Source organism: Crinia signifera, chromosome 4, assembly GCF_055691185.1.
Source record: "Crinia signifera chromosome 4, ASM5569118v1, whole genome shotgun sequence".
NCBI lineage: Eukaryota > Metazoa > Chordata > Amphibia > Anura > Myobatrachidae > Crinia > Crinia signifera.
The window spans coordinates 43431179-43454111 of NC_139220.1; the positions used below are offsets into that span (position 1 = coordinate 43431179).

The 22933-nt window shown below is 42.9% G+C and overlaps 1 protein-coding gene across 1 annotated transcript in view; it reads left to right on the top strand.

The window, feature by feature from the left end:
• The first annotated feature begins 1040 nt into the window (after window positions 1-1040).
• The window catches only part of CRY1 (cryptochrome circadian regulator 1), a 35152-nt gene continuing 13259 nt past the window's right edge, over window positions 1041-22933 (top strand). The window contains exons 1-4 of the mRNA XM_083181651.1: window positions 1041-1774; window positions 19982-20090; window positions 20286-20428; window positions 20726-20910. Coding sequence (XP_083037777.1) covers window positions 1617-1774; window positions 19982-20090; window positions 20286-20428; window positions 20726-20910 — 595 coding nt within the window. The 5' untranslated portion in view covers window positions 1041-1616. The remainder of the gene's footprint in view (window positions 1775-19981; window positions 20091-20285; window positions 20429-20725; window positions 20911-22933) is intronic.

Genomic DNA, 22933 nt, shown 5'->3' on the forward strand with positions numbered 1-22933 from the left:
TGTCTACATTCTATGTGTCGGTATTTTGAACTTGTCGGGATTTTAAATGTCGGTATTTTGACCTTGTCGGTATTTTGACCATGTCGGGATTTTAAATGTCGGGATTTTGACCATGTCGGGATTTTGACTTTCTGTCAATTGCTGTCGGTATTATGACCGTCGGGATTTTGACCGTCGGGATTTCATACCGAATCCGTCTCTCTCATGTTGTTGTTTTTAGCGGTCGCATAGCAACCCAGCAGCAGTCCGGACACGCCGGCCGGCGTGTGTCGCCTGGGGTGACGTCATTGAACCTGGACCAGCGGGGGGAGCTTGAGACTGCAACGCACGGGTGATGGTGAGTGGGTATATATTTGTTTTTTGTACTGTATACACTTGAGGCTTGATAACGGTAATAAACCGAAACGTTGCTGGACTTTGGTGTCCGTTGCTTTATTCTACTGCTAAAAGACCCACGAGTGCCACTACCGTCTCTTTCTATATATATATATATATATATATATATATATATATATATATATATATATATATATAGAAAAATGTGTGAGACACAGGGCTAGTGGCGTGTGCCCGCACAAGTAGAGCAGGTGTGTCCCTATAACCAGGGTTACATAACCCGCAGCAGCCCGGCTGTTACACACACAAGAAGGGCAAGGGGCGGAGAGCTTAGCTGTGTCCACTCTGAGGGGACAGCCGCTGCATTATCGCCCAATACCGCATTTCCCTGTAGTCGGCGACTGAGCCCTGACGATAAATTAAAGTCGCGACTGTGAGGGACGAAGGGAACCACGCAACCAACCAGGCACAGGTGCACGCGCACACCCCTGCTCCCCGCCCCCCCACGCGGGAGCACACGCCACCGCCGCGAGCCTCCCTCTCCTGAATCAACGTGCTCATCCGGGGACTTCCCGGCCTCCGCCAATCCGATCCCACAGGGGCTCCGCCCACTCTCCCCCGCCCCTAGTACGTCACCAACAACAACAGACCCCCCACGAAATCCTAAGTGTATTGTACCGGACAGCGAGGGGGACGAGGTGCGGGTGTGCTGTGGGACGAGGTGCGGGACTACCGGAGTGCGGGGGCGTCGCGACCGGGGGTGATGAGCCGCTGACAGCGGGTTCGCGCACACACACACAGCGACCACACTAGAGAAACGTGAGGCAGGGGGGGGCATGTGACGGTGGCTGAGCCAATCGCAGCCGGGTAGGCGTGGCTAGGGGGACGTGCCGTGCGGTGTGCACTGTGCTGAGGAGATCGCTGCGCACTTGGCTGAGTGAGGATTGCTGCTGCTGCTGCTGGTAGAGGGTGACGGCGCCTGTGCTGCTGCTGGAGACTAGCTGTGGGGTACACACACCATGTTAGGGAGACCACTGCTCTTCTTTCATATCCAGGTTCAGGCACCATTGATTGTCCCAATCACAGAGGCTCGCAGAGGATAAGCCCCCTGTGCCCACCTAACTTTCCAGCACCCACCCATTCTGTGCCCCTGCGACTATGTCCTGTCTCTGGACTTGACTCCTTTAGTTCCTATCTTCTGGCTGGACCGGGGTGCATCCCTAATAACTACCCCCTACCCACTTCTGCTGTTCTTTTGAGGGGTCTTCTACAAGAATAAGATGGGGGTGAATGCTGTCCATTGGTTCAGGAAGGGGCTCCGGCTACACGACAACCCAGCCCTGAAGGAGTGCATCCAAGGAGCCGACACCGTCCGCTGCGTCTACATTCTGGATCCCTGGTTTGCTGGATCATCCAATGTGGGCATCAACAGGTGGAGGTAAGGAGACCCCCGTCTTTGCCAGCTGCTGCATCTATATTACTGTAATCAGTGCCCACAGCCATGCCAGTGTCCTGTCTGAAGGACTGTACCCATCAGTTGTTCTCTTTGTAGCCAAAAAGTTTCCTTATACCCATAAAATGTATCTAAAGAGAGAAAAAACATTAGAAAGTGTAAATTGTATCTACCATCTGATTATATATATATATATATATATATATATATATATATATATATATGTCAGTGTATGTGACTGTGTTCAAATTCTATAAGTATGTTATTTATGTAATGACTCTTACATACTTGCCACCAGATGGCTGAACACGCTACTTACACCCCTATATAGGTCACCCAAACCACTTATTACTACACTCATCGGCTTTGCCAGGAAGAATCCACAAAACTGCAGACGCCCTGTGCCAGAACTATTTACTGCAGCTGCGTAATCCCACTGGCATGAAGGCATTTACCAAGCCAAGGAGATTCGCCACAGCCCACTGTACTGAGCCTTTGACCCATCATTATACTCTTTTGACCAGTAACCCCTCTAAATGTTAAATACCTAGCTAAAAAAACAACTTCCGATGTAGGTGGCACACTGGTGTGAATGTGGTTCTGCTGCTCCCCGTGCCTTCAGCTGGGGAATGTGACATGATGTGAAACATAAGTTATGGAAAAGGGTGTCACGGGTTCTGTGTACTGCTCCAAGTGCATGCAGTTCTGGGCAACACACTGCAAAATTGAAAATATGTATTATTGGTGTCTGATGTTAATAAGAATAGACATAGAAAGCCATTCTAGCCAACTCCTGGTGTTCTATATAGCTACTGTAATGACCACAACGCACAACACTGTTAGCACACTGGGCGATGCCACTTTAAGCTATTTGTGTGATGCCGTCTTGCAAATATGCCATTGCAGGCACTGGACTTCTGATTGGCAAGTATAGGAAAGTGTCTGTTCAATGGATTTTTTCACTGTCTAGGTCATAGAATCTGTTACTGGTGTATTATATTACATTATTATTGGATATAATATAGGTATGCATGTTATGCAGTGAAGGGTACCTGTAAACTTATAAGGTTTGGTTTCTACAAGGAAGTGCTTGGCAAATATACATTCACTGATTGCATGTGGAACTCTAGAGGGCTTTGTGACATACAGTAGGTATCCATACTGGTGTGGTGGAGTACCTTATATTGCCATAGAAACCAGTACATGTAATCTTCATGGTTGTGTGTGCAATATTGTGATTCCCTGTCCTAATGGGGCATTATTGCTACGCATTAGTTGGTCTCAAACATGCTCTGATACCTGGCTTTTACTGCTGAGTTAACTGATACTACTCCTCAATTTTTGAGAGGCTTAGGGGTAAATTTACTAAGATGACAGTTCTCTTGAAGATGAGGTGTTGCCCATTTATTTTGCATCTTTTAGAAGATAATAGAATTTGGTTGCTATATATATATATATATATATATATATATATATATATATACTTTTTTCTTTCCACAGCATCACCTGCACTTTTTCTTTGCACAAGCCTTGAAGATAAAGCCGCTCCGGCTTTGAAACGTCGGCATTATGCTTGTATATGTCTAACTACTGCACATAAAAAAATTGGATTTTCTGCATCCAGCTGATTGAGTGCCGCCTGTTATTTTGGGGGTCCCCCCTGGACTCACAGAACAACCCTGCTGTTTATATTTAATTCAGAGGAAGGCACCTCGGCGCATTACCCCATCAATGAGAGTGCCAGTCAATTACTAAACGTGTACATATATATATATATATATATGCTGTATTTAAGCTTCTAGAGAACAAGTTGAGTTATTCCCTTAGCAACCTGTCAGATTATACCTAACATTTTATAGCAGGTACTAGATAAATTATAGAAGCTGGTTGCTATGGGGCGGGCAACTTCTCCAATTGTCCTCTTTACAAAGTTTAACATTACTTTGTGGCACCTCCTCCCCTCTGCAGGAACAACCAATCAGATGTCGGCTTTTATCAGACAAGCTTAACCAAACAAATGAAAGGTGGCATCTGATAGTTATGGGATACAGGAAATGTTTACACGCTGTTATTGAAACATGTGGACTTAAGATAATTATGAAGTGAAATAAAATAATTAAGACACTGATAGGTTGTCAGTGAATCTTTTTGAGGGAAATAAAGTTTAGTTTAACAATGAGCAGTGTGATTTTGGATTGTAGGGATGGGAAAACTTATTTGATCTGATCAGCACTTGGCACATCTTCAGTGAGGCATTGTCAGTCATGGGACATTTGTACACACCCCTGTTCATTTCCTACAATAGTTTTCCACAGTCATTCCCTTTAAAAGTATTTTGAATGTGTGCTGTTCACAGTGGCTGACACGAGAACTGCAAGAGACAAGGATGCTAATAGATATTTTGAATATATATTTATTGTCTGGATTAGGTCTTGGGAAGCGAGTCACTTATTTGGGGCTCCAGCCTATCATTCCATAGAGTCTGCCCTGTTTGTTCTCACCTAGCAACCACCCAAGCGATCTGCAGGAACATCTCACTGACCTACGTATGGCGCTGTTTCCACACTCACTGTTTAATTATGTTATAAAACTTTATTTTGTTTTCATTTCTTCCCCTGACTTTGCAGTTGTAAGATGTTCTGCCACAGTTTTGCTATTGGGGAATGCTACAACTATGGCAAGGCATGCTGGGATGTGTAGTTTCACAACAGCTGGAGGGCCGCAGTTTGGACATGCCTGCTTTAAGCCATTTGTTATGGGAGCAGGATCACCAGGCACTGCCGGCTGTGTCTTATGTCAGTGACAGGATTAAGGGAGATTAGTGCAGGTGCGTTCCAGGGGAAAGGCAGGCTAGTACAACCCAGCTGTGAGAGACTGCACTGCAGATGACACCCAGCACAGACTGGTGATTTAAGGATCTCTTTCTCAATTACTGTATTCTGGAAGCCGTTAACACACCAGTTTTTTTGTATTGCTTCATACAATCATTCTATAATGACAGCATCATTCCAATGTCTATTTTTATTTTGAAGTTTGAGCCACCCACAGAGACCAGTAAAACATTTTTCTTTTATACCCAGTACGATATATTGAACCATAGGGTAAAGGTGGACACAAATAGGTAGGATTCATGGGCCATTCAGTGACACTTAGGAGGGGAGAGAAACTTTAGCATAGTATAAAGAACAAGGGGTAATATTTAATAGGATGACAGATTCAGAAAGTGAGATATTTGGTAAGAAATCTTCAGGGTTTTTTAAAGCGGCAATCATTTACACTTCAAAATCAAACTGGTTTTGCAGTGTAAAGGATTGCCGCTTTAAAAAAACCTGGAGATTTCTTACCAAATCTCTCACTTTCTGAATCTCTCATCCTATTAAATTTCACCAAAGTTCTCTTTCCTGAACTAGCTGTAAGCTAAAGGTTTCCCAAACACGGTCCTCAAGGCACACTAAGGGGTACATTGACGGTTCTATTGAAGATTCTATCTATTGTCTTCTAGAAGGTGCTAAATTAATAAGTAGAAACTGATTGGTTGCTATGGGAAATATTCCATCTTCAATAGAATTCACATTTTAGTAAATGTACCCCTTACAGTCAAAGTTATTATACTACTTGTACAGTGTTTGTGTCTTTTTTAATTTAGGAGACCCCAAACGCTTCAGTTTAAATTACTCCATCAGTTTAAAGTCTTGGCAAAGAAGGGGGTTGAACACTATAGAACACTTTGGGAATCCCTAATTTATTAAAACCACAGGCAGTGCATTGCCTCTTGTTCTGGGAAGTGAGCATTTACATGCGACACATAATCTTGTCTTCATATTACATTGGTGAGATCATGCTGCTATTTTCACGCCAGACACTCATGGACCAACCACCAAGGAATTTTTTTTTTTTTTTATCTCTATGGATACCCTCATTATCTGTTATATGTTTCTTCTGCCTGATAGTTATAGAGCTTAATCTGTATTGGCCCAGGTGGGTAGTTTTCCACCAGATCTTTCTTAATTGGGGAAAAATAAACCATCCCTCAAGAAATGTAAAAAATATTTTGACTGATTCAGGTAATTTTTTCGAGCCGTCAGAATCGGCAAAATCTTTGAAAATATAATCTTGAGTGTAATCATCTTTAAATACTTCCAGAGAAGGTATGCCACCTAGTGGCGGTTTTTATTTCCTACAAAAACACTAAAGTCGAAATAAAGGAAGACTAGGCTGAGAGACTAAGAATAGGATGAGAGATTCAGAAAGTGAGAGATTTGGTAAGAAATCTCCAGGGTTTTTTTTAAAGCGGCAATCATTTACACGGCAAAACCAGTTTGATTTTTAAGTGTAAATGATTGCCGCTTTAAAAAACCTGGAGATTTCTCTCCAAATCTCTCACTTTCTGAATCTCTCATCCTAATAAATTTCCCCCAAAATGTCAGAAGAAAGTTCACCAGCAGGGAGAACTTAAGGGATTTATGAAAAATATATCAAATATTGCAGCGCACATAAAATATATTCAAAGAAAGTAACATTTAGGGCACAGTATTGTAGATGTTTTGCTCAATCATTTTATTTATTTCACATTTGAAATTCATATGTCCATTTCAGTGGACGACATGCGGAGATCCGTACTGCATGCTAGGCTTTTCCTGGCATATAACACATTTTGCTCATGTATATACTGTTGGACCATTTTAGCAACTGAAGGCTTGTGTGTCCTGGGTGCTTTTGCAACTTTCACAAGCATTAAAATAACTCAAATAACTTCAATAAAGTATGAAAAAGGCTAAATGTCTAGGTATAAAAAACATAAATGTGAGTTTTTGTATTCTAATAACTGAGGATATTTTTGCGTCTGGACATAAATAATCATAATAATATTAAAGAAATTTTTCAATTTAGAGAATTTATATTTCTGGTGCAAAATAATACCCCTTTCAGATCGCAATGCCGGGTCAAATACTTTCACATAAAACGCCGTACAACCATTATACAGAGGGCGACCTGGGTTTTATCCCTTCTTATAACCCTGGTCAAATTGCCAGGTTGCTCAACCCCGGTTATATGTTTTTGTGCGTTCACAACGCACCTCGGCATCAACCCGGTTGATACATCATCAACCCAATAATAACCCGGGTCAAGGATGTGGTGAGAAAAAAATTGGAACAAATACCAACACTTAATTTTTTATTTTGCCTTACTGTTTTGCAAAAAAAATAAAAATCACAGTATACTGGTCCGCTAAATTAGGGCAACTTTTTATGTTGTGGATGAATGTGTCTACTCAAGGTGCCAATTCCCTTGGTTTTATACGCGCCCGATCTCCCATCTAAAATGACGGGGGATTGACAGCGCTATTTAACATGCTGATAGCGCTCTTCAATGTCAGCCCAGGTGCTGAAAGATATATGATCGTTAGTTAATTCTTATTCTGAGGTTTATTGTCACAAATCTCTATAGATTTTGTATTATATGACTTAACTTTGCATGTTTTCATTATTTCTGAAACTGAGTTAGCATAGCAGTGTACCTTTAGTATGTTTTTTGTAAGTCAGCTGGTAGAAAAGAAATCTTTCACTTCCATATCTCAGTTGGCCCTATTAATATTTTCTGTGGAAGACTCCACAGTGTATAAGAAAAGCTGTGGCGATAATCCTTCCCTCTTGTCTATGTTCCTAATTATGTATCTAATCCTTAAAGGTCACACTTTTTTAATCCAATCCTTAACATTGCATATGCTGCTACAGGGAGTCTTGTCTGTCTGATCATGTGACTTATAGCTTGGACAACCCAATGTAAATGTTAAACGGTACTTGTACATGAAGTGTAGGCCTTCACCAGTGTTGTGCCATTGTATTGCGTCAAGGCGACATTAGTCAGATCTCATTTTGCTCTTACAAATGGACATGTTGCGAAAGTGTGCTGGCAGCTTTCATTGTGAGACCTATTGCGTTCAATGCCGCTGTGACTGTGCGTTAGTGGCTGTCAGTCAGGATCAGGTAAGAATAAATAGTAGGACACCTTAAGTAAGGGAGGTCCCTAAAACAGGGCAGGAGTGTGCGGCACAGTTGTGCCGTATTTTTTTCTACAAGTTCTACAATTCTTCTGACTTTCGGAAATCAACCGACGTCAATGGTCCTGACCTAACCGTTCCTAAACTGGAACTGGTGACCAAACTGGCAGTCTTATTAAATATTTTGACCATCGCACAGATGAAATGGTGGGCAAGCTAGTTGTAGTTTGTTCCCAAACTGCCATCCCTTAAGTAGAAGTGATATTCAGTTGACTGTCACAGGGATGAGTAATTAGGTGACCACTGACTTTCGCCCATGTCTCACATGAATAGACCGGGCTTACATGTGTAAAGCTGCCGAACCACATTTAAATGGGCACTTGTGGCCCCTCATGTTGTTTATATCCTTTTGGTGCAATAGATCAATTTAGAGTCACATAAATGCCATAGGATCCCATAGTTCTTGTATAGTCAGGTGATAACATGGTGGTGTTACCAGTTCATAGCATCTTGATAGGCTGTATGCTCGTTAGGTACCTACAATGTGTGACTGCACATGATCAAACATGATCTGTAGTGGTCAAACGTTGGAGTTAAGAAATCCTAGCATAATGCAACAATGTTCAGTGGTTTGTGACCTGTAGTCACTCCTGTCCACTCATGGGCTCCCCTGTGAGGGCTTTCATTAGGCTGAAGCAGTCACGGGAAAACCATCTGTTGCGGCTGGTTGTTTATTGCTCTTATTGGAATATTCCTGGAGTCCGTGACTTTGCTGCATATTCACATAAGGAACAGCTGTGTTTGGTTCTCGGATTACATGTTTGTTACCTGGTTTTCATGAATTTTATTATCTAAACTGGTGATTAGTTCAGGGCAAAGCATATATTAATGATATTAATGTTCATTATGGCTTAACTGAAGCTCAACGCAGCTTGTGCTGGTCTACAATGGCTTCATGTACTGGTTGATTGTATTACATGTTTTTATTAATGATGTTTTGGACCTTTTATGTTAATCTCAATATCAAAGTTTGGTCATTTCGGTCCTATTTTACTTCTTCATATATATTCAACGTCAATACCATCTGATGTTCGTTGATGGGCAATTTTAACATGTGCCACTAGGACAAGGAACCTTATTGAGGTCAATTTGGAAGCCATTATGCGTTTGCACGGGGGCAATGTTTTGCGCATGTGCAGATTCTGGGTGCATGTGCCCACAACCGAACAATCTGTTCCTGGGGAAAGCACCCAACCTTGCCGGGGAGGGCTGTGTGCGTGTGCTTGGGGACTCGACCATGGGAACACCACCGGTGACGTGGGCGCCATGAGCAGGTAGCTGACCTCACCGGATGTCAGCTGCCCGCCCACTTCCTGCAGAGTGCACACGCACATCTAAGGTTGCTCTGAGCAACCGTGTGCGTGTGCCTTCCACATCATTCGATGATCGGCGACCATCGCATGATGTAGGTGTCATCCATTGTGTTAAACATCCATTCGCAACTAGTGCATGCGAACACACCAGGCCAGGCCACCTTTCGCAAGGCAGGATCTGGTGGACTCGCAAGGCTGCCAATTCGCAGCCTTGTGAATCAACCAGAATAACCACCTAGATGTAACAGAAAGCTTTAAAGCAAATCCCTTAGGGACTGCAGTGCCAACAATGTCCAACTGGGCAGGAATGTTAAAAGGTGTGTTGGTAAAATAAATGTAGTTGTCATGTCACAGTCGCCAGCTCATAGACACCAGAATTGATGTGGTTAATAGATCAACTTATTGAAACACTGGATGTAACCAAATTAGAACATGTTTGCAAAGAGCCACTGTCATAGTGTTCATTCAAGTACCCTGCACCTTTCAAAACTCATGCAGTTCCTCTTTCCTGCCCAGGATGTCACTCTCTGCTGTGGTGCTTCTTGCACAGGCTGATCTGTATTTCATCAGAGAGATACAGATATATCTCCTCCGGCAGAATAGGTTCTCTAGCTATTTAGCAGTCCACTTTCCTGCAAATTGTTAGGGGCAGTTTTACTAAGGAGAAGGTTATCCAAGCCACCCATCCTTTCCAAAGGGCAATCAAAACAATCCTAAATCAGGTTTGTTTGGCATTTATTTCTTAGACCCTTATTGGTCAGAGCTGCCTATGATTGACTGCTTAGTAATCTACTCCTAAGTCTTGGCCGGTCAGGTCATATGCCGTTGCTGCCTATGTCCGTTTCCTACTGGCACATCCAATATATAATAGCAAAATAGTGAATAGCTTTCACAGTTCAAAGGAGGAGACCTGGAGGTAGACCCGAGTGTTTGTGCAGATTAGACTGAGTCCACAGGAGGGGTAGCGCAGGATAAGTAACTAACATGGGAAAGCGATTAGACCGGTCTTCATTGGATTTTTTCTAAACGGAAAAGTTGATTTCAGCAACATTTTAAAATCCTCTAAAAATACTCCAGCGATGTCTCTGTTTAATTCTAATGTAATCATGATTTATATTTTTAAATGTGTACTGTAAAAATACAGATTTGGAGACAACAGTATTGCAATGTTTTTTTTTGTGCATCCACTATGTATATTTTTCGTTTCTCAACAAAAAAAATGTAATGCACGTCCTGTTTCAATAGAGGAAGGAGAGATAAGTAGTTTTGCGTCTGTACAGGTATACGTAGGAATGCATAATAGAGCATAACTAGGAAAGAAAATACAGAAAATGTCCACCAGGGGGCTACACAAATCTGCACAGCTGCTACGCTCTGTATACTACAGCTCTGTTCTATTCATATATACAGTATATACAATATACTGTAACATACTTCACTTTTTTCTTTTAGACTGTTATACATTTTTTCTTTAGCCATCTGTGTTCATTACAAATTGCAGGTATGTTTCGCTCATCATACCTGAATATGTCAGATTTACTGAGTTTGAGACTTAAACGGGTCACTTTTTGCTCATTCGGCTCGCCATCCCCAGGTGGAGGATGAAATGCAGGTGCCAGCAGCTGATCACGACCAAAGGAGCACAATTGAATAGCTTTGTTGGCAGCCATCTATCGAATGCTGGCAAGAAGTATTAACAGTGTGCTGAATAGAATCTCTTCTCATAAGAGAGAATCCTGTCTCCCAATCTGCAGCTCCTGTTCCTTCATGTGGGAGGCTTGCGCGTATATGTTCTGCTAGTTTCCAGATGCTCTTGTACATTAGGTACACTTTAAATAGACAAATCAATATTTCTCATCCTCCTGCGTCATTCTCCCATAGAACACACGGAAGGGAGTCTTTTCAGATTTGCCCTGCATTGAAGTCGGAGTGATTCTGCTACAGGCCTGATTCCACTTCAGCTTATACTTCCACAGCAGCGCTTCGTTTACTGCGGATTTATACTTATCCCTTTGGAAAGAACCGTTGAAGATGTTACAAGAGCTGAACTGAGCGGAAGTGATTGCAGATTTTCAAAGTGAACTGATCTCCAAATACCAGCTGCTTCCTATAACTGTCCACATAGATGTTTCTGTACCTCGCCAATGTACACATAGCAGGCATGAATATAGGTAATAGATTGTGCTGTGGTCTGTATGCAGGTACCAACAGCTTGATCGGACAGGGCAGAATTCGGCTCAGTAGGAGTTTGCACATGCGCGAATATGCCCATGTGTGTGCAGTCTAGCAAACGTCTCTGAATTAAGCCCCAAGTTTGGGAAATCTTGGATTTGGTAGAACATAAATCAATAGAAATGCAAGCAGGAAAACATGCACTGCATGATGCTGGTGGTGTTTGCCATTTTGATCAGACAATTGAAGTAACTTGAAGGAGCAATACTCCCCAAGACACATGTAGCTGACTACTTGTTGATGTCTTAATACAGCGATAGGCAACCCGACACACTTCAGGGGCCCTTAAACCTTCAATGAGGGGGGATTTTGTTGCACATGGCACATCACACCCTGCCAGCCTCACTAGTGTTCATTCTGCACCTTGCAAAATCCCTGCAGTTCCTCCTTCTTGCCTGGGGTGTCGCTCTCTGCTGTGGTACTTCTAGCATAGTCTGGTTTGTATCCCTGTGCCGTGGTAGAAGCACCACAGCAGAGAGCGGCACTCCAGGCAAGGAAGGAGGAACTGCAAAGATTCTATGAGGTGCACTGTGCTAGAATGAGAACACTACCTCACAAATATATATGCATGGGGCGCATTGTGTACACTTAAACCCCCCCCCACACACACACACCCAAGAAAAAATAATGCAGCACATTTCACTTAGTTTTTGGCAGGTTTTCAATTCCATTTTTCTTATAGAAGCAAAATCGAAACGAAAGCGAACAGGTTTTTTTAAGAAGCTTCCGATCTGTATTAGATTTGATGCACATTCCCGTTTTCTCTATATCGAAAAGAAATATAGATTGTGCAGGCAAGGAAATATCTATTGACGGATTCATCTCTGATTCATCTCTTGAAAAACTGGCAGTACTCTAGTCACATTTAGGAGTTATTGCCCTTAACCAGTCTTAATCCCACCACCACTTTAGCAAAAAAACAAAAATAATTAATTGATTCTATTTGTGCTTTGTAAAATCTCATTTTTCTTTGCCACATTCCAAATGAGTTATTTTAACATTCAGAATGAGCACGTATCTGTGTGACTTTCAGATCTGCACCTTCAGAAAGCCGATCATAGAGAGACCAGATTGAGGGAAAGTAATTTTCTACAATTTCCTAAAAAAGAAAGAACGTATTTGTTACACAAAGGTCATTGGCCCTTATTCAGATCTAATCGCAGTACAAATTTGTTCTCAAAATGGGCAAAACCATGTGCACTGCAGGTGGGGCTGATGTAACATGTGCAGAGAGAGTTAGACATCATCTCCAAGCACTGGGACCGCCGATTGCCACTCCAGGCCCTGGACCGATACGCTGGGGGCAAGCCCAGCACCAAGGTAAGCTGCTGGGCTGCCCCCGTGCACCCCCCCCCCCCCCAGCCCCGTCCGAGAGGTGAATGGATGCCACCCGCAGGCATCCATTCACCTCCTGCCTGCCTCCGCTGCTGTCTGCAGAGTACAGCAGACAGCGGCGGAGGATGTGTGTGCTCCCCCGCCCAACCTCCACGTGGACTGCAGGAAGCTGCAGTCCGGAGGTTGGGCTTTCACCATTGCTGTAAACGGGACCCGGGTCAGATGACCTGGCGTACCCATTTACACTGCCCTCTCCCCAGGTCCTGCCCGTGTTCTACTCTGGTCAGGAACTGGGTAGAAGTCCTGTGTAAAGGGACACGGGTTTACCCCTTTTACACCGCCGCTGACCTGGGTCTAGGAGGGAAAAAAATGTTTTTTTGCGGCGGTGTAAAAGGGGTAAGATGGTAGTTCTATTACATTTTCCATAGAACTCCCATTTTAAGAATTTACTTCCATGAGATCATGACAGGGTTACGGGGAGCTAGTGGGTCAGTCTATTCTGGTGATTGTGAGTAGTACTGGTCCTTTCTGCAGCCAATCCTCCGGTTGTGTGGTATGTTTCACCGACAGTCGGGATCCCGACAGTCATTATCCCGACGTCGGGATCCCGACTGGCTGGTATCAGACAGCGTGGCCAGCGCAACAAAGCCCCTTGCGGGCACGGTGGCGATCTACGCTCGCCACCTATTCTATTCTCCCTCTATGGGGGTCTTGGACCCCCACGAGGGAAAATAGCCGACGGCCGTGGGGAAACCGGACATCGGGTTAATGACTGTCGGGATCCCGACTGCCGGGACCCCGTCCGGCACCCAATCCTCCTTCCTTGTAACATCTCCCATTACTGGACTGCCTGCAGAAATCCCTAAAGCCCCTTCACACACTGCACTGGTATACAATTAAACATATGCAGATTATTTATTGAGTCTGCTTATATAATTTCCTTTAAACCTTGTGCATGTCTGTAAAATGTACACAACGTGGGCAGACCATTTGGGGGCAAATAGGGGGGTGGTGTTTGACCCCGATATCAATGAATGTGTTCTCTTATGTTTGTAACACACATTGACACCTGTAACATCTGTTACACCTATAATCTTCGTTGGTCCAACATTTACCTTCTAAACCAGGCATGTCCAAACTACGGCCCTCCAGCTGTTGTGAAACTACACGTCCCATCATGCCTTGCCACAGTTTTGCTATTAGGGAATGCTAAAACTGTGGCAAGGCATGCTGGGATGTGTAGTTTCCCAACAGCTGGAGGGCCACAGTTTGGACGTGCCTGCTTAAACCATCTGCGTGTTTTAACCTGCTGGGTACGTGTTCAATCTTATCATACTTCTGTACTTCTGTCTTTCCTGCTCCCAAATCGTCTCCATCTCGTGATTTGCATAAATGTTATGTAAAACAGGCCGGTGTCCCACTTGATTCCTGGCACTCCCAAAGCTGCTTTATTTCCTTATTTGGGAACATGGCCACAATTTTGGCTAGTGTAGCAACCTGTGGGCACAGTCTCTTTATACTTTGCCCCTGTTTTGTCTTTAGTGCAATACAAATAAAAGTAACGAGTGGAGCATTACACACCATTCTCATGTAAGCTGCAAAGTAGGTCAGTGTACTGGAGCAGCCCGCTCCCCCTGCTGGTTGCTAAGAGCGATGACCTACTTTCTGAAATTGTTGTTACATGTCGGAATAGTTTAAAAGGAAAGCTACACAATAAGAAGCAACAAATGGTTTCAGGTAGAGCCCTGATTTATATCTAATTCTAGGCCTTTCAGAAGTTATTTTTGTGCTGCTAAGTTGGCTGAAAATAGCTCCTTTCTTCCTCTAAATGAAGTCCCTGTTATACGGGGGGGTGCCCTTGCTATTTTTATGGACCACCAGCGGGGCAAGGTGGTTTTCAAAAGAATTTTTTTTGCCTCAGCATCGCTTGTTCAGCTTTACAGAAAAACTCCTTTTATGGTCAAGTAAATGCGCCATCTGACTGTGCGTTCCAGGACCTTGTTAGGAGCATTTTCTCAGGCCAGTGACTGACTGAATTAGTTTAGTCCCTACTTTAGTCAGAAACATTTATACTATACATTAATAAATGTATATGTAGGTATATACATCAGTTCCAAATGGCTTTCACTCGCGCCATCATTTATGGTCATATGAGCCATATGTGGTCCAACGTGCATAAATATCAGAAGGTTGGTGCAATCACGAGCCTTAAGGCCCCATACACAGGTCTGATTTGGCCTGTTTGCATCCGATTCCGATGGATCGGATGAAAACTGGCCAAATCGGTTGTGTTTTGACATCCGATCCGAAATGTGCATTGGATCCAGAGAGCATATGTGCTTCACATATGCTCTCTGGATTCTGTCTCCTCCTGGGGGCATGGAACCGAGTGGCATGCGATACATCACATGTGAAAAGACCAAAAAATGTGATCCTGCCTGGGCGGCTCAAAGGGGATCGGAAGGATATACACTGCTGCAAGACATCGCAGAAGTATACGGCCACCTTTTAAAGCAGAGAATAATCCTTTCAATCAGGCAGCATGTTGAAATCAATCAGATCGACATTTCGTTCCTCCCATGGACCATTGTTTTGACAAAGGACTGAAATGTTGATCTCTGCGACTTATAATTTATTCATTTATTTTCCACTTGGTACAGTGGGTGTCTGTGAGATTTTGGGCCCTTCTTACATGGAAATGAATGCACTATTTAGAATCATTTTAGGTAATCCGATGTATGTCCCTTTCCTGTGTAGGGCATTTTATCAGTAAACATGCATATGGGCATTTGGTTCTATCAGTGCTGTTTTTTGTTTTTGCCAATCGTGTCCCAGTTACTAAGAGCCTTTCATAACCTACACATGCCTCCGACTGCAGTAAGTCGGCAGGTTATCCTTTCTCTCCGTAACTTGTATGACCTCCAGAGAGATTTAAGTGACCAACATATTAGAACATGGGGTGCTTTTCCAAGAATTGTTTAATGTTATTTTTTCTTAAATTTATTTTCTACAAAGATTGTAGATTTGTAAATGTGAACCGCCTATAATTATCTAGAACTTTTGGAATATCTCTCAGTTCTGCCTTCACATAAATCTCGCTTTGTCCAAGTGCTTTCTTCCAGAGCAAACTGAAAGTCGGGCACAATTGGCTGTTCTGAAATTCATAGTGGAGGTAAAACCATTAGGTTGCAGCCCGCAATACGGTGCGCATAAGAGAAGGAGAGCGCCCCACTGGCCCCACCATTGTTACGCCACTGCAAGTATCCCTTCCTGGAAAGAATGCGGAAGGTCAGCAGCGAAACGGACGACACATTTTAAATAGACTTGTCCCTACCATCGCAGTGAGCCACCACGCCCCGAAGAGCCGATCCGGTACACTTATATGTTGTTCATGTCGACCTATGTCGACATAGACACCAAAAAAGTGAAAAACTTATGTCTAATTTTTTCCATGTTGACCTGTTTTTGGTGACCTTTTTGATGTGTCGACCTTTTGGCGGTCGACCTACACACTGTCAGCCTAACAACCCGTACCCTCCTGGCATGCCAGGTCACATGGGACTCTGCTTGTGCCAAGTGTTGTTATTCTGCTCAGAAGCATGTCTTCATCACTGGACTGCACTGATTTATTTAATACAGTATGTGACACTTGTATTGTGTGTGTTTGTGTGTGTGTGTGTGTATAATACCCCTTTCACAACACACCTATGTGTGAAAGAACTAAACCGAATAACCTGGATCAATCAACCGGCAATTATACCCGGATTATAAATAAGGTTAAACCCTGGTCGCCCATTGTATCAAAATCCATGTCTGAACCTGTAGACAAAGTGCTTCGATGGAGCGGCCGCAACTTTTTTTTCATGCCAATATCCACTTTCGCACACATATACAATTGTTGCTCATCAAATGAATCAGTGCTGCGTCGCGATCCGCTCTATTGCATTGCGGCTAGGATGCTCATGCGGGCTATACATCCACTGAAAAGGCTCTGCACCGCTCAAGGCGGCTCACTCACACCAGGCATCTTCCGGCTAGGTGTATGAGGACTCGAATATTCCCTCCTTTCACGTTCTGCATCTTTTCATTGTGATTGTTACTGTTTATATGAGTGTGTTGAAGACCAGTACATGTATAGACCATGTAACCAGAATAATCCTGTGTCCTCTGTCTGGTTACTGACCGAGCGCCTTATTCTAGGTCATGCTCAAACCGTACATAACCTCTAAATCTGTCTCAATCCAATGTATTCTTAATCTTCTGCATTGTGTTCCCTTGTCCTAGAATAAGGCTTTCTGCCGGTGGCCCCCCCCCCTCCCCGCCCCCTCAGAGCTCTATGTCACTCATATGGTTGGTTCTGTGTCTACCTACGCTGGTGTCAGCTGGGCATACGTGGCAGAATGAGTCTATTTCTAAATAACACTCCATAAATTAATTGTATTGACACTTATTCCTGTGTACAGTACGTGAATCCTTTATTTAAATGTGACAATAATCGTAACATTTAGTTTATTTTTATATGTTCCTTACCTTATGAAAGGCTAGTGATTCATTTCTGTATTCCCTGCATGCGTGGGCACTATAATAACTAGTTGTTGGCTGTCTTTCCCACCCACCCTGTATTTCAGACATGGGATGTTGCCTGGCGATAAATGTGCTCAGAACAGGAAAGTGAATGTAGTTTCAGACTGAAGGGGTTTCTGCAAAGAATAGATCGAATTCACATTGTATTCTATTCACTGTTTTTCCCCTTTTTTTTATGTATTTTTTTATTTTTATTTTTTTGCTGAAAAGACACGGAACCGCAAATCCGCGTCTTTTTTTTTCCCCCACGGAAAGGAAACCTTAATTCAAAAAGTTTGCGCCTGTTTCCGTGAACGCAGATTCGGCTTTTCAAAAAGGCGGATCTGTAACTGAGAATGCCGGACATTTCCCTGGCAAAAAACGGGTGGCATTGAATAGTGCAATCCCCTTATTTCCGGGAAATCAGAAATAAGGGGAAATATTGAATTCTCCCTTTATGAGGGAGTCTTGCTCCTTCTTCTGTAAAATCAATTCAGTGAGCTCATAAAGGTACAGTAACATTAACATATTGCATATCGGTTATACTTACATTTCTTTTTTCCCCAGCTGCAGTGTTATAAAACACATCTTTGGATACCAGCTCACTGTCATACTTCTCCAATAAAACATTCTTTATCTTATGTAAACAGTCTACGTCCATTTGCTTTTATAGCGGAAGCTAAGCTGAAATAAACCACACCCATGATTTGGCCTAAAAACAACCACATTTGTGACCTACAGCCACCTTCGTCTAGGCCACACTCCTTTTCAGTACATGGTCTTCAACTACATGTGTGAAGTGTGCAAAATATAAATAGCCTGTAACATTTACTGTGTTACAGCTACATGCATTCTAAGTCCTCTTTATTAAGTCCATTCAGGTCAGTGGGATGGGTTGCCAAACATTGTCAGGTATCTGTCATATACAAAGCCTATGCAGTGCTTCTCAACTGGGTGCTGTGGCATTATCTGGTGCCTTAGGGCATGCCCTGGGTTGGTGGTTCAGGACGAATACAAATTATATATGATTTATGTAATAGGCAAAACCAGTGCTTTTGATTTCCCATTATAAACTATGGGGACAATTATCCACTATGTGCAGAGAACCGTTTTATCATACTGGCCTGGTTTTGTTGTATTTTTTTTTTTTTTTTTTTGGAAGAGATAACTTTATAGTAAAAGGTGTGGACAAGTTGACAGAGCGGCAGTGTGCTGTAATCCGTCTTGCAGACAGAATATACAGGCGTGCAGCTAATCTGTTGTATTCTCAGATTTTGACCCTGCAGACATGGGGCCGTTTTACTTTGCCCAAACTGCAGTTTGTATTATATATTTTAATTGCCATGATGGCTTCCTATTAAAGCATCATTTTGTTTTTAGGATGAAGCTGGTGTGCGCACACTTGGCCTGTATTTATCTAGAACCATACTCTGTATTTGAATATCCATCTTCCCTCTGTTCATGGGATGGAGGAGAGACTGGTGCACAAACTCTTATGCCGTCTGTCTGTAATTTGCACCAATCTTATCATTAGATGAACTGGGTCATTGTTCCTCGCTGTCTCCAGTTCCCATGTGACGTTTGCCTTATGCATTGCCCTAGTTGTGGCTTGTCTGGTGAGCTGTACACAGTGTGATGTCTGTGGTTCTTGTTAAACGGAGAGTGACCTGGTGGTTATCTACTCCTGCACAGTAGTCCACCTCTGTACAGCGCACATGTGAGATCCTGCAGCCTGGCTGAGTTTCTACATGTGCAGAAATGATACAGCATGACAGGGGGGACCTCGTCTTTATATTAACTGATAAATTCATATGGGTATAATGCTTATGTGAATACACCCTGGTGCTTATCACTGTATCACTACGCTAAACTGAGTTAAAGGCCACGAAACCCTAAGCGTTAGTATATTGCTGGTAATTAAATAGCAATGACCCACTTCTACGGTATATTATGTAGAGAGCAGCTGACCGACACCTGGGAATATCACAGCAGCTTACTCCGGTGTCTTTCCCAGATAAGAGATACCTAACTAGTGGATGTGGATGGCAGTCAGACACTAATGGGGGTCTTCAATCCCGGATAAATTTTTCAGCAGGAGATGAAAAGACAAAAATTCCCCTATCAGTATTCAAGCATTTTATTTTTAGGGGAGGGGGGGTCGGCATGGGCGAAAATAGCTGCAAATTTGCCAAAACCATGTGACTTTGCCAATCCACGTGATGCTGGATTTTTCACCCCTGCCAAAAAGATCAGCATGGGGGTTGAGTAGAGGGAGCCCAATTTGCCCTAACAATGGGCAAAAATTGCTTAATTTTTAACCTAGTGCAAGATTTGGCCAGGATTGAAAACCCCCCTTAGTGTATGCCAAATAAATGCTCATACACCAGAGTTTTGGAGTGTCACCATCTTTATCATGAACATAACCTTGATAGTAATTATTATTATAATTATTATATTTTTTTAATATAAAAGTTGATTCATTGTTGTTCTCGTTACCTGCACTATATTTGTGCTGCTTCTTGTATAGTTCACCTATCTAACTTTGTCCTCCATTGGATAAACAGAGTAAAGCAGAAGCCTTTCAATTCAATGACTGTGTTCTGGTGCATGTAAAAGGGAACTGTGCTGTGTGTGTATATATTATGTTTCTCCTCCCATTCATTCGTTTTACTTTTTTGCTTCCTTTAGATTCCTGCTGCAGTGTCTTGAAGACCTTGATGCTAATCTGCGCAAATTAAACTCCCGCTTGTTTGTGATTCGTGGGCAGCCTGCTGATGTATTCCCTCGGCTCTTCAAAGTATGTTCTGATCAATGAAGTCATTTATTGTCTGACGTCTGTCCTGAGCCTGTGACTATATATTTGCAATTCTTTCCTTTCCAAAACGTGCATAGCCCTAGCACAGCTTATTTAATGTGTGCAAGAACCATTTTTTTGTTGTTGTATAGAAGTAATGTGTCTTTTTTTTTATTTTTTGCCTCTGCTGTTAACCAGGAATGGAAAATCAGCAAGTTGTCGATTGAGTACGATTCTGAGCCGTTTGGAAAAGAGCGCGATGCCGCAATCAAAAAGCTGGCGAGCGAGGCCGGGGTGGAGGTCATTGTACGCATTTCACACACGTTATATAATTTGGAAAAGTGAGTAATTTTAGACCGTTGCGTAAATGGTAGCCTGCATGATAATGGTAGCCTGTTGTAAATAAATTTAAACAGGCGTGGTCAACCCGTGGCTCTCCAGCTGTTGTGACAGTGCCACAGTTTTGCTATAAGGGAATGCTTAAACTGTGGCAAGGCATGATGGGATGTGTAGTTTCACAACAGCTGGGGAGCGACCGGTTGGCCAGGCCTGGATTTAACACATAAGCGGTTTCCTCGATTGTATTCAGTGAAAGTCAGTCCCCGTATTTATTTATCCATTTTTGTGGGTTTTTTTAGGATTATTGAGCTAAATGGAGGACAACCGCCTTTAACTTACAAAAGGTTTCAGACCTTGATCAGTAAGATGGAACCGCTGGAAATACCTATTGAGGCGATCACAGCCGACGTCATGAAAGCGTGCAGTACACCAGTGTCCGACGATCATGACGAAAAATATGGTGTCCCGTCTCTGGAGGAATTAGGTATATTATTGTATACTTATTGGTAACACAATTAAAGTTGTTCATGTAGAACTAGGTTTATGGTTCAGGGCTAGTTAAAGGGAATGCATGCGATTTTTGCTTTGCTCACCTGAAGCCTGGATTCTTCTATAACTCTTTTTAGGGGTATATTCAATCCCGGGTCATGACTGACGAAAAGGGGGTGTGGCCGTGGATAATCGAGTTGCGGCCGGGAGCTCGACAATCCACGGACGGGCCAGTTTGCTTCTAAAGTCGGGTCTGTGCAGCCAAGATCCCTGTTCGATGCTGTCGGGAAAGACGGCATTGAATAGGACCCCGCCGCTATTTCCCCCATCGGGAATAGTAGCGGGAGATTGAATACCCCCCTAAGACTGCAAATCTATGCATCTAATTCTTCGGTTCCGTTCATGCTCCCCAAAATGCTAGTTGTCTCTATAAATCCGGTGTGTGCATTGCAAAGCAACATTCATGCAGCAAATCTCCGTGCCCTGCCAACTTGTTAGCACAGGCTGATTCTGGCAAAAGCAGTTTATATTTCCTCAACATTATTATCTTAGTCCGTTTTGTCTTGCTTTAGTTACCGATGATTTTAAGAAAGTCTAACACAGGGCAACTGGCGGTGGATACCTGCAGGCTATTGTTATCGCTGTTTTAACAAAAATAACCTCCTGCATTCCGAGTTTACATCCAGAACTGTCATTAATCTGCTATTCTCTCACTAACAAACTGTTCTGTATAATCTATATATAATCTGTTTAGTAGTGTAAAGTATCTAGGATTACCTAAAAATAGCTTGCATTACCTGTCTCACATCTTAATTGGCTACAGCTCCCCCTGCCTTTCACGTCTAACAGCCATTTTTTGCATATGTCTTTTGGTGGCACATTTAAATACCTAAGTCCCACTTATTGGGTTTTCATTCATAGCGATATATCGGAGCGTAGACGATGGCTGGTCGTACTACTGGTTTTCTCTTCTGCCTGCTGCACTCGCCTTATCTTGGGTGTTTTTTCGGCACTGATAAATTAACAGCAGACTAATACATAATCGGCAGGAGACACCAGTACTGTAGCACTCGTTCCGAATGGTTACACCTTGTGAGTGGATGAGAGACATATTGATTATTGATACGGAAGGCTGGCGGATGTCTAATTTTGAAATTTTTTATTGTATTACGTAGTAGGACTGTTTAACTCTTTGGTGCCACATTTACCAGCAATGGGATGCAAATCCGAAAAAATCTCACTCCCGTACTGCAGCTAACGAAGCATTGCAGATCATTTCTAAATGACAGAGCTGAATCCACTACCATAACTTGTTCAATATAATAATTCTCCTCGCCTCTTTGGAGTCAATGATATGAAACCAATTCTGTACCAAGTTGTTGAGGCAGTTTCTTAACTCTGTCTTGTAGACAGTGCTCTTCCTACAAATGTCCTTTCAGCTCCTAACTAAACAGTACAACGGTATCTGGAACGCTTTTATTTCTGATCTGCATAAAACTTACGCTTTTTTTTTTCTTCTTCTCTAGTGTTTGTGTTACACATGAGAGAGAGATAGCGACACTTTGTCATTCTTCCAGGAAACACAAAAAGGCACACCGAATTTAAAAAAGTTACATATATATCTATTTTAAATTAATTCTTACCAAGCTTTTTTTGCCAGGATTTCAATTAGACAGGGTGCTCCGGTGCCCTTAGGCTGCAGTCTGCCCACTAGTGGGGTTACGTTCTGGCCGCAAGACGTCACAAACGGAAAAAAGGGCGTTTGCATCACTTCCCGCTGACTTCAGCAAGATGGTGATGCGTACTGCTCCAACAGTGGCCGGAATCATTACAAGGATGTTCACGCTGTGAAAACCCAATGAGAAGGCAGCACAGGTGGGGTTGTTAATGTTTGTAATGAACACCACAACGTGGCAGGGCATAGCCCTGTATGTCTACAGAGTGCCGAATGTTTTGCAGAAGAGTGGACCTATGGGGTAAGCCCATAGAGCAGTGAAAGACGTCCATAACATTGTTTG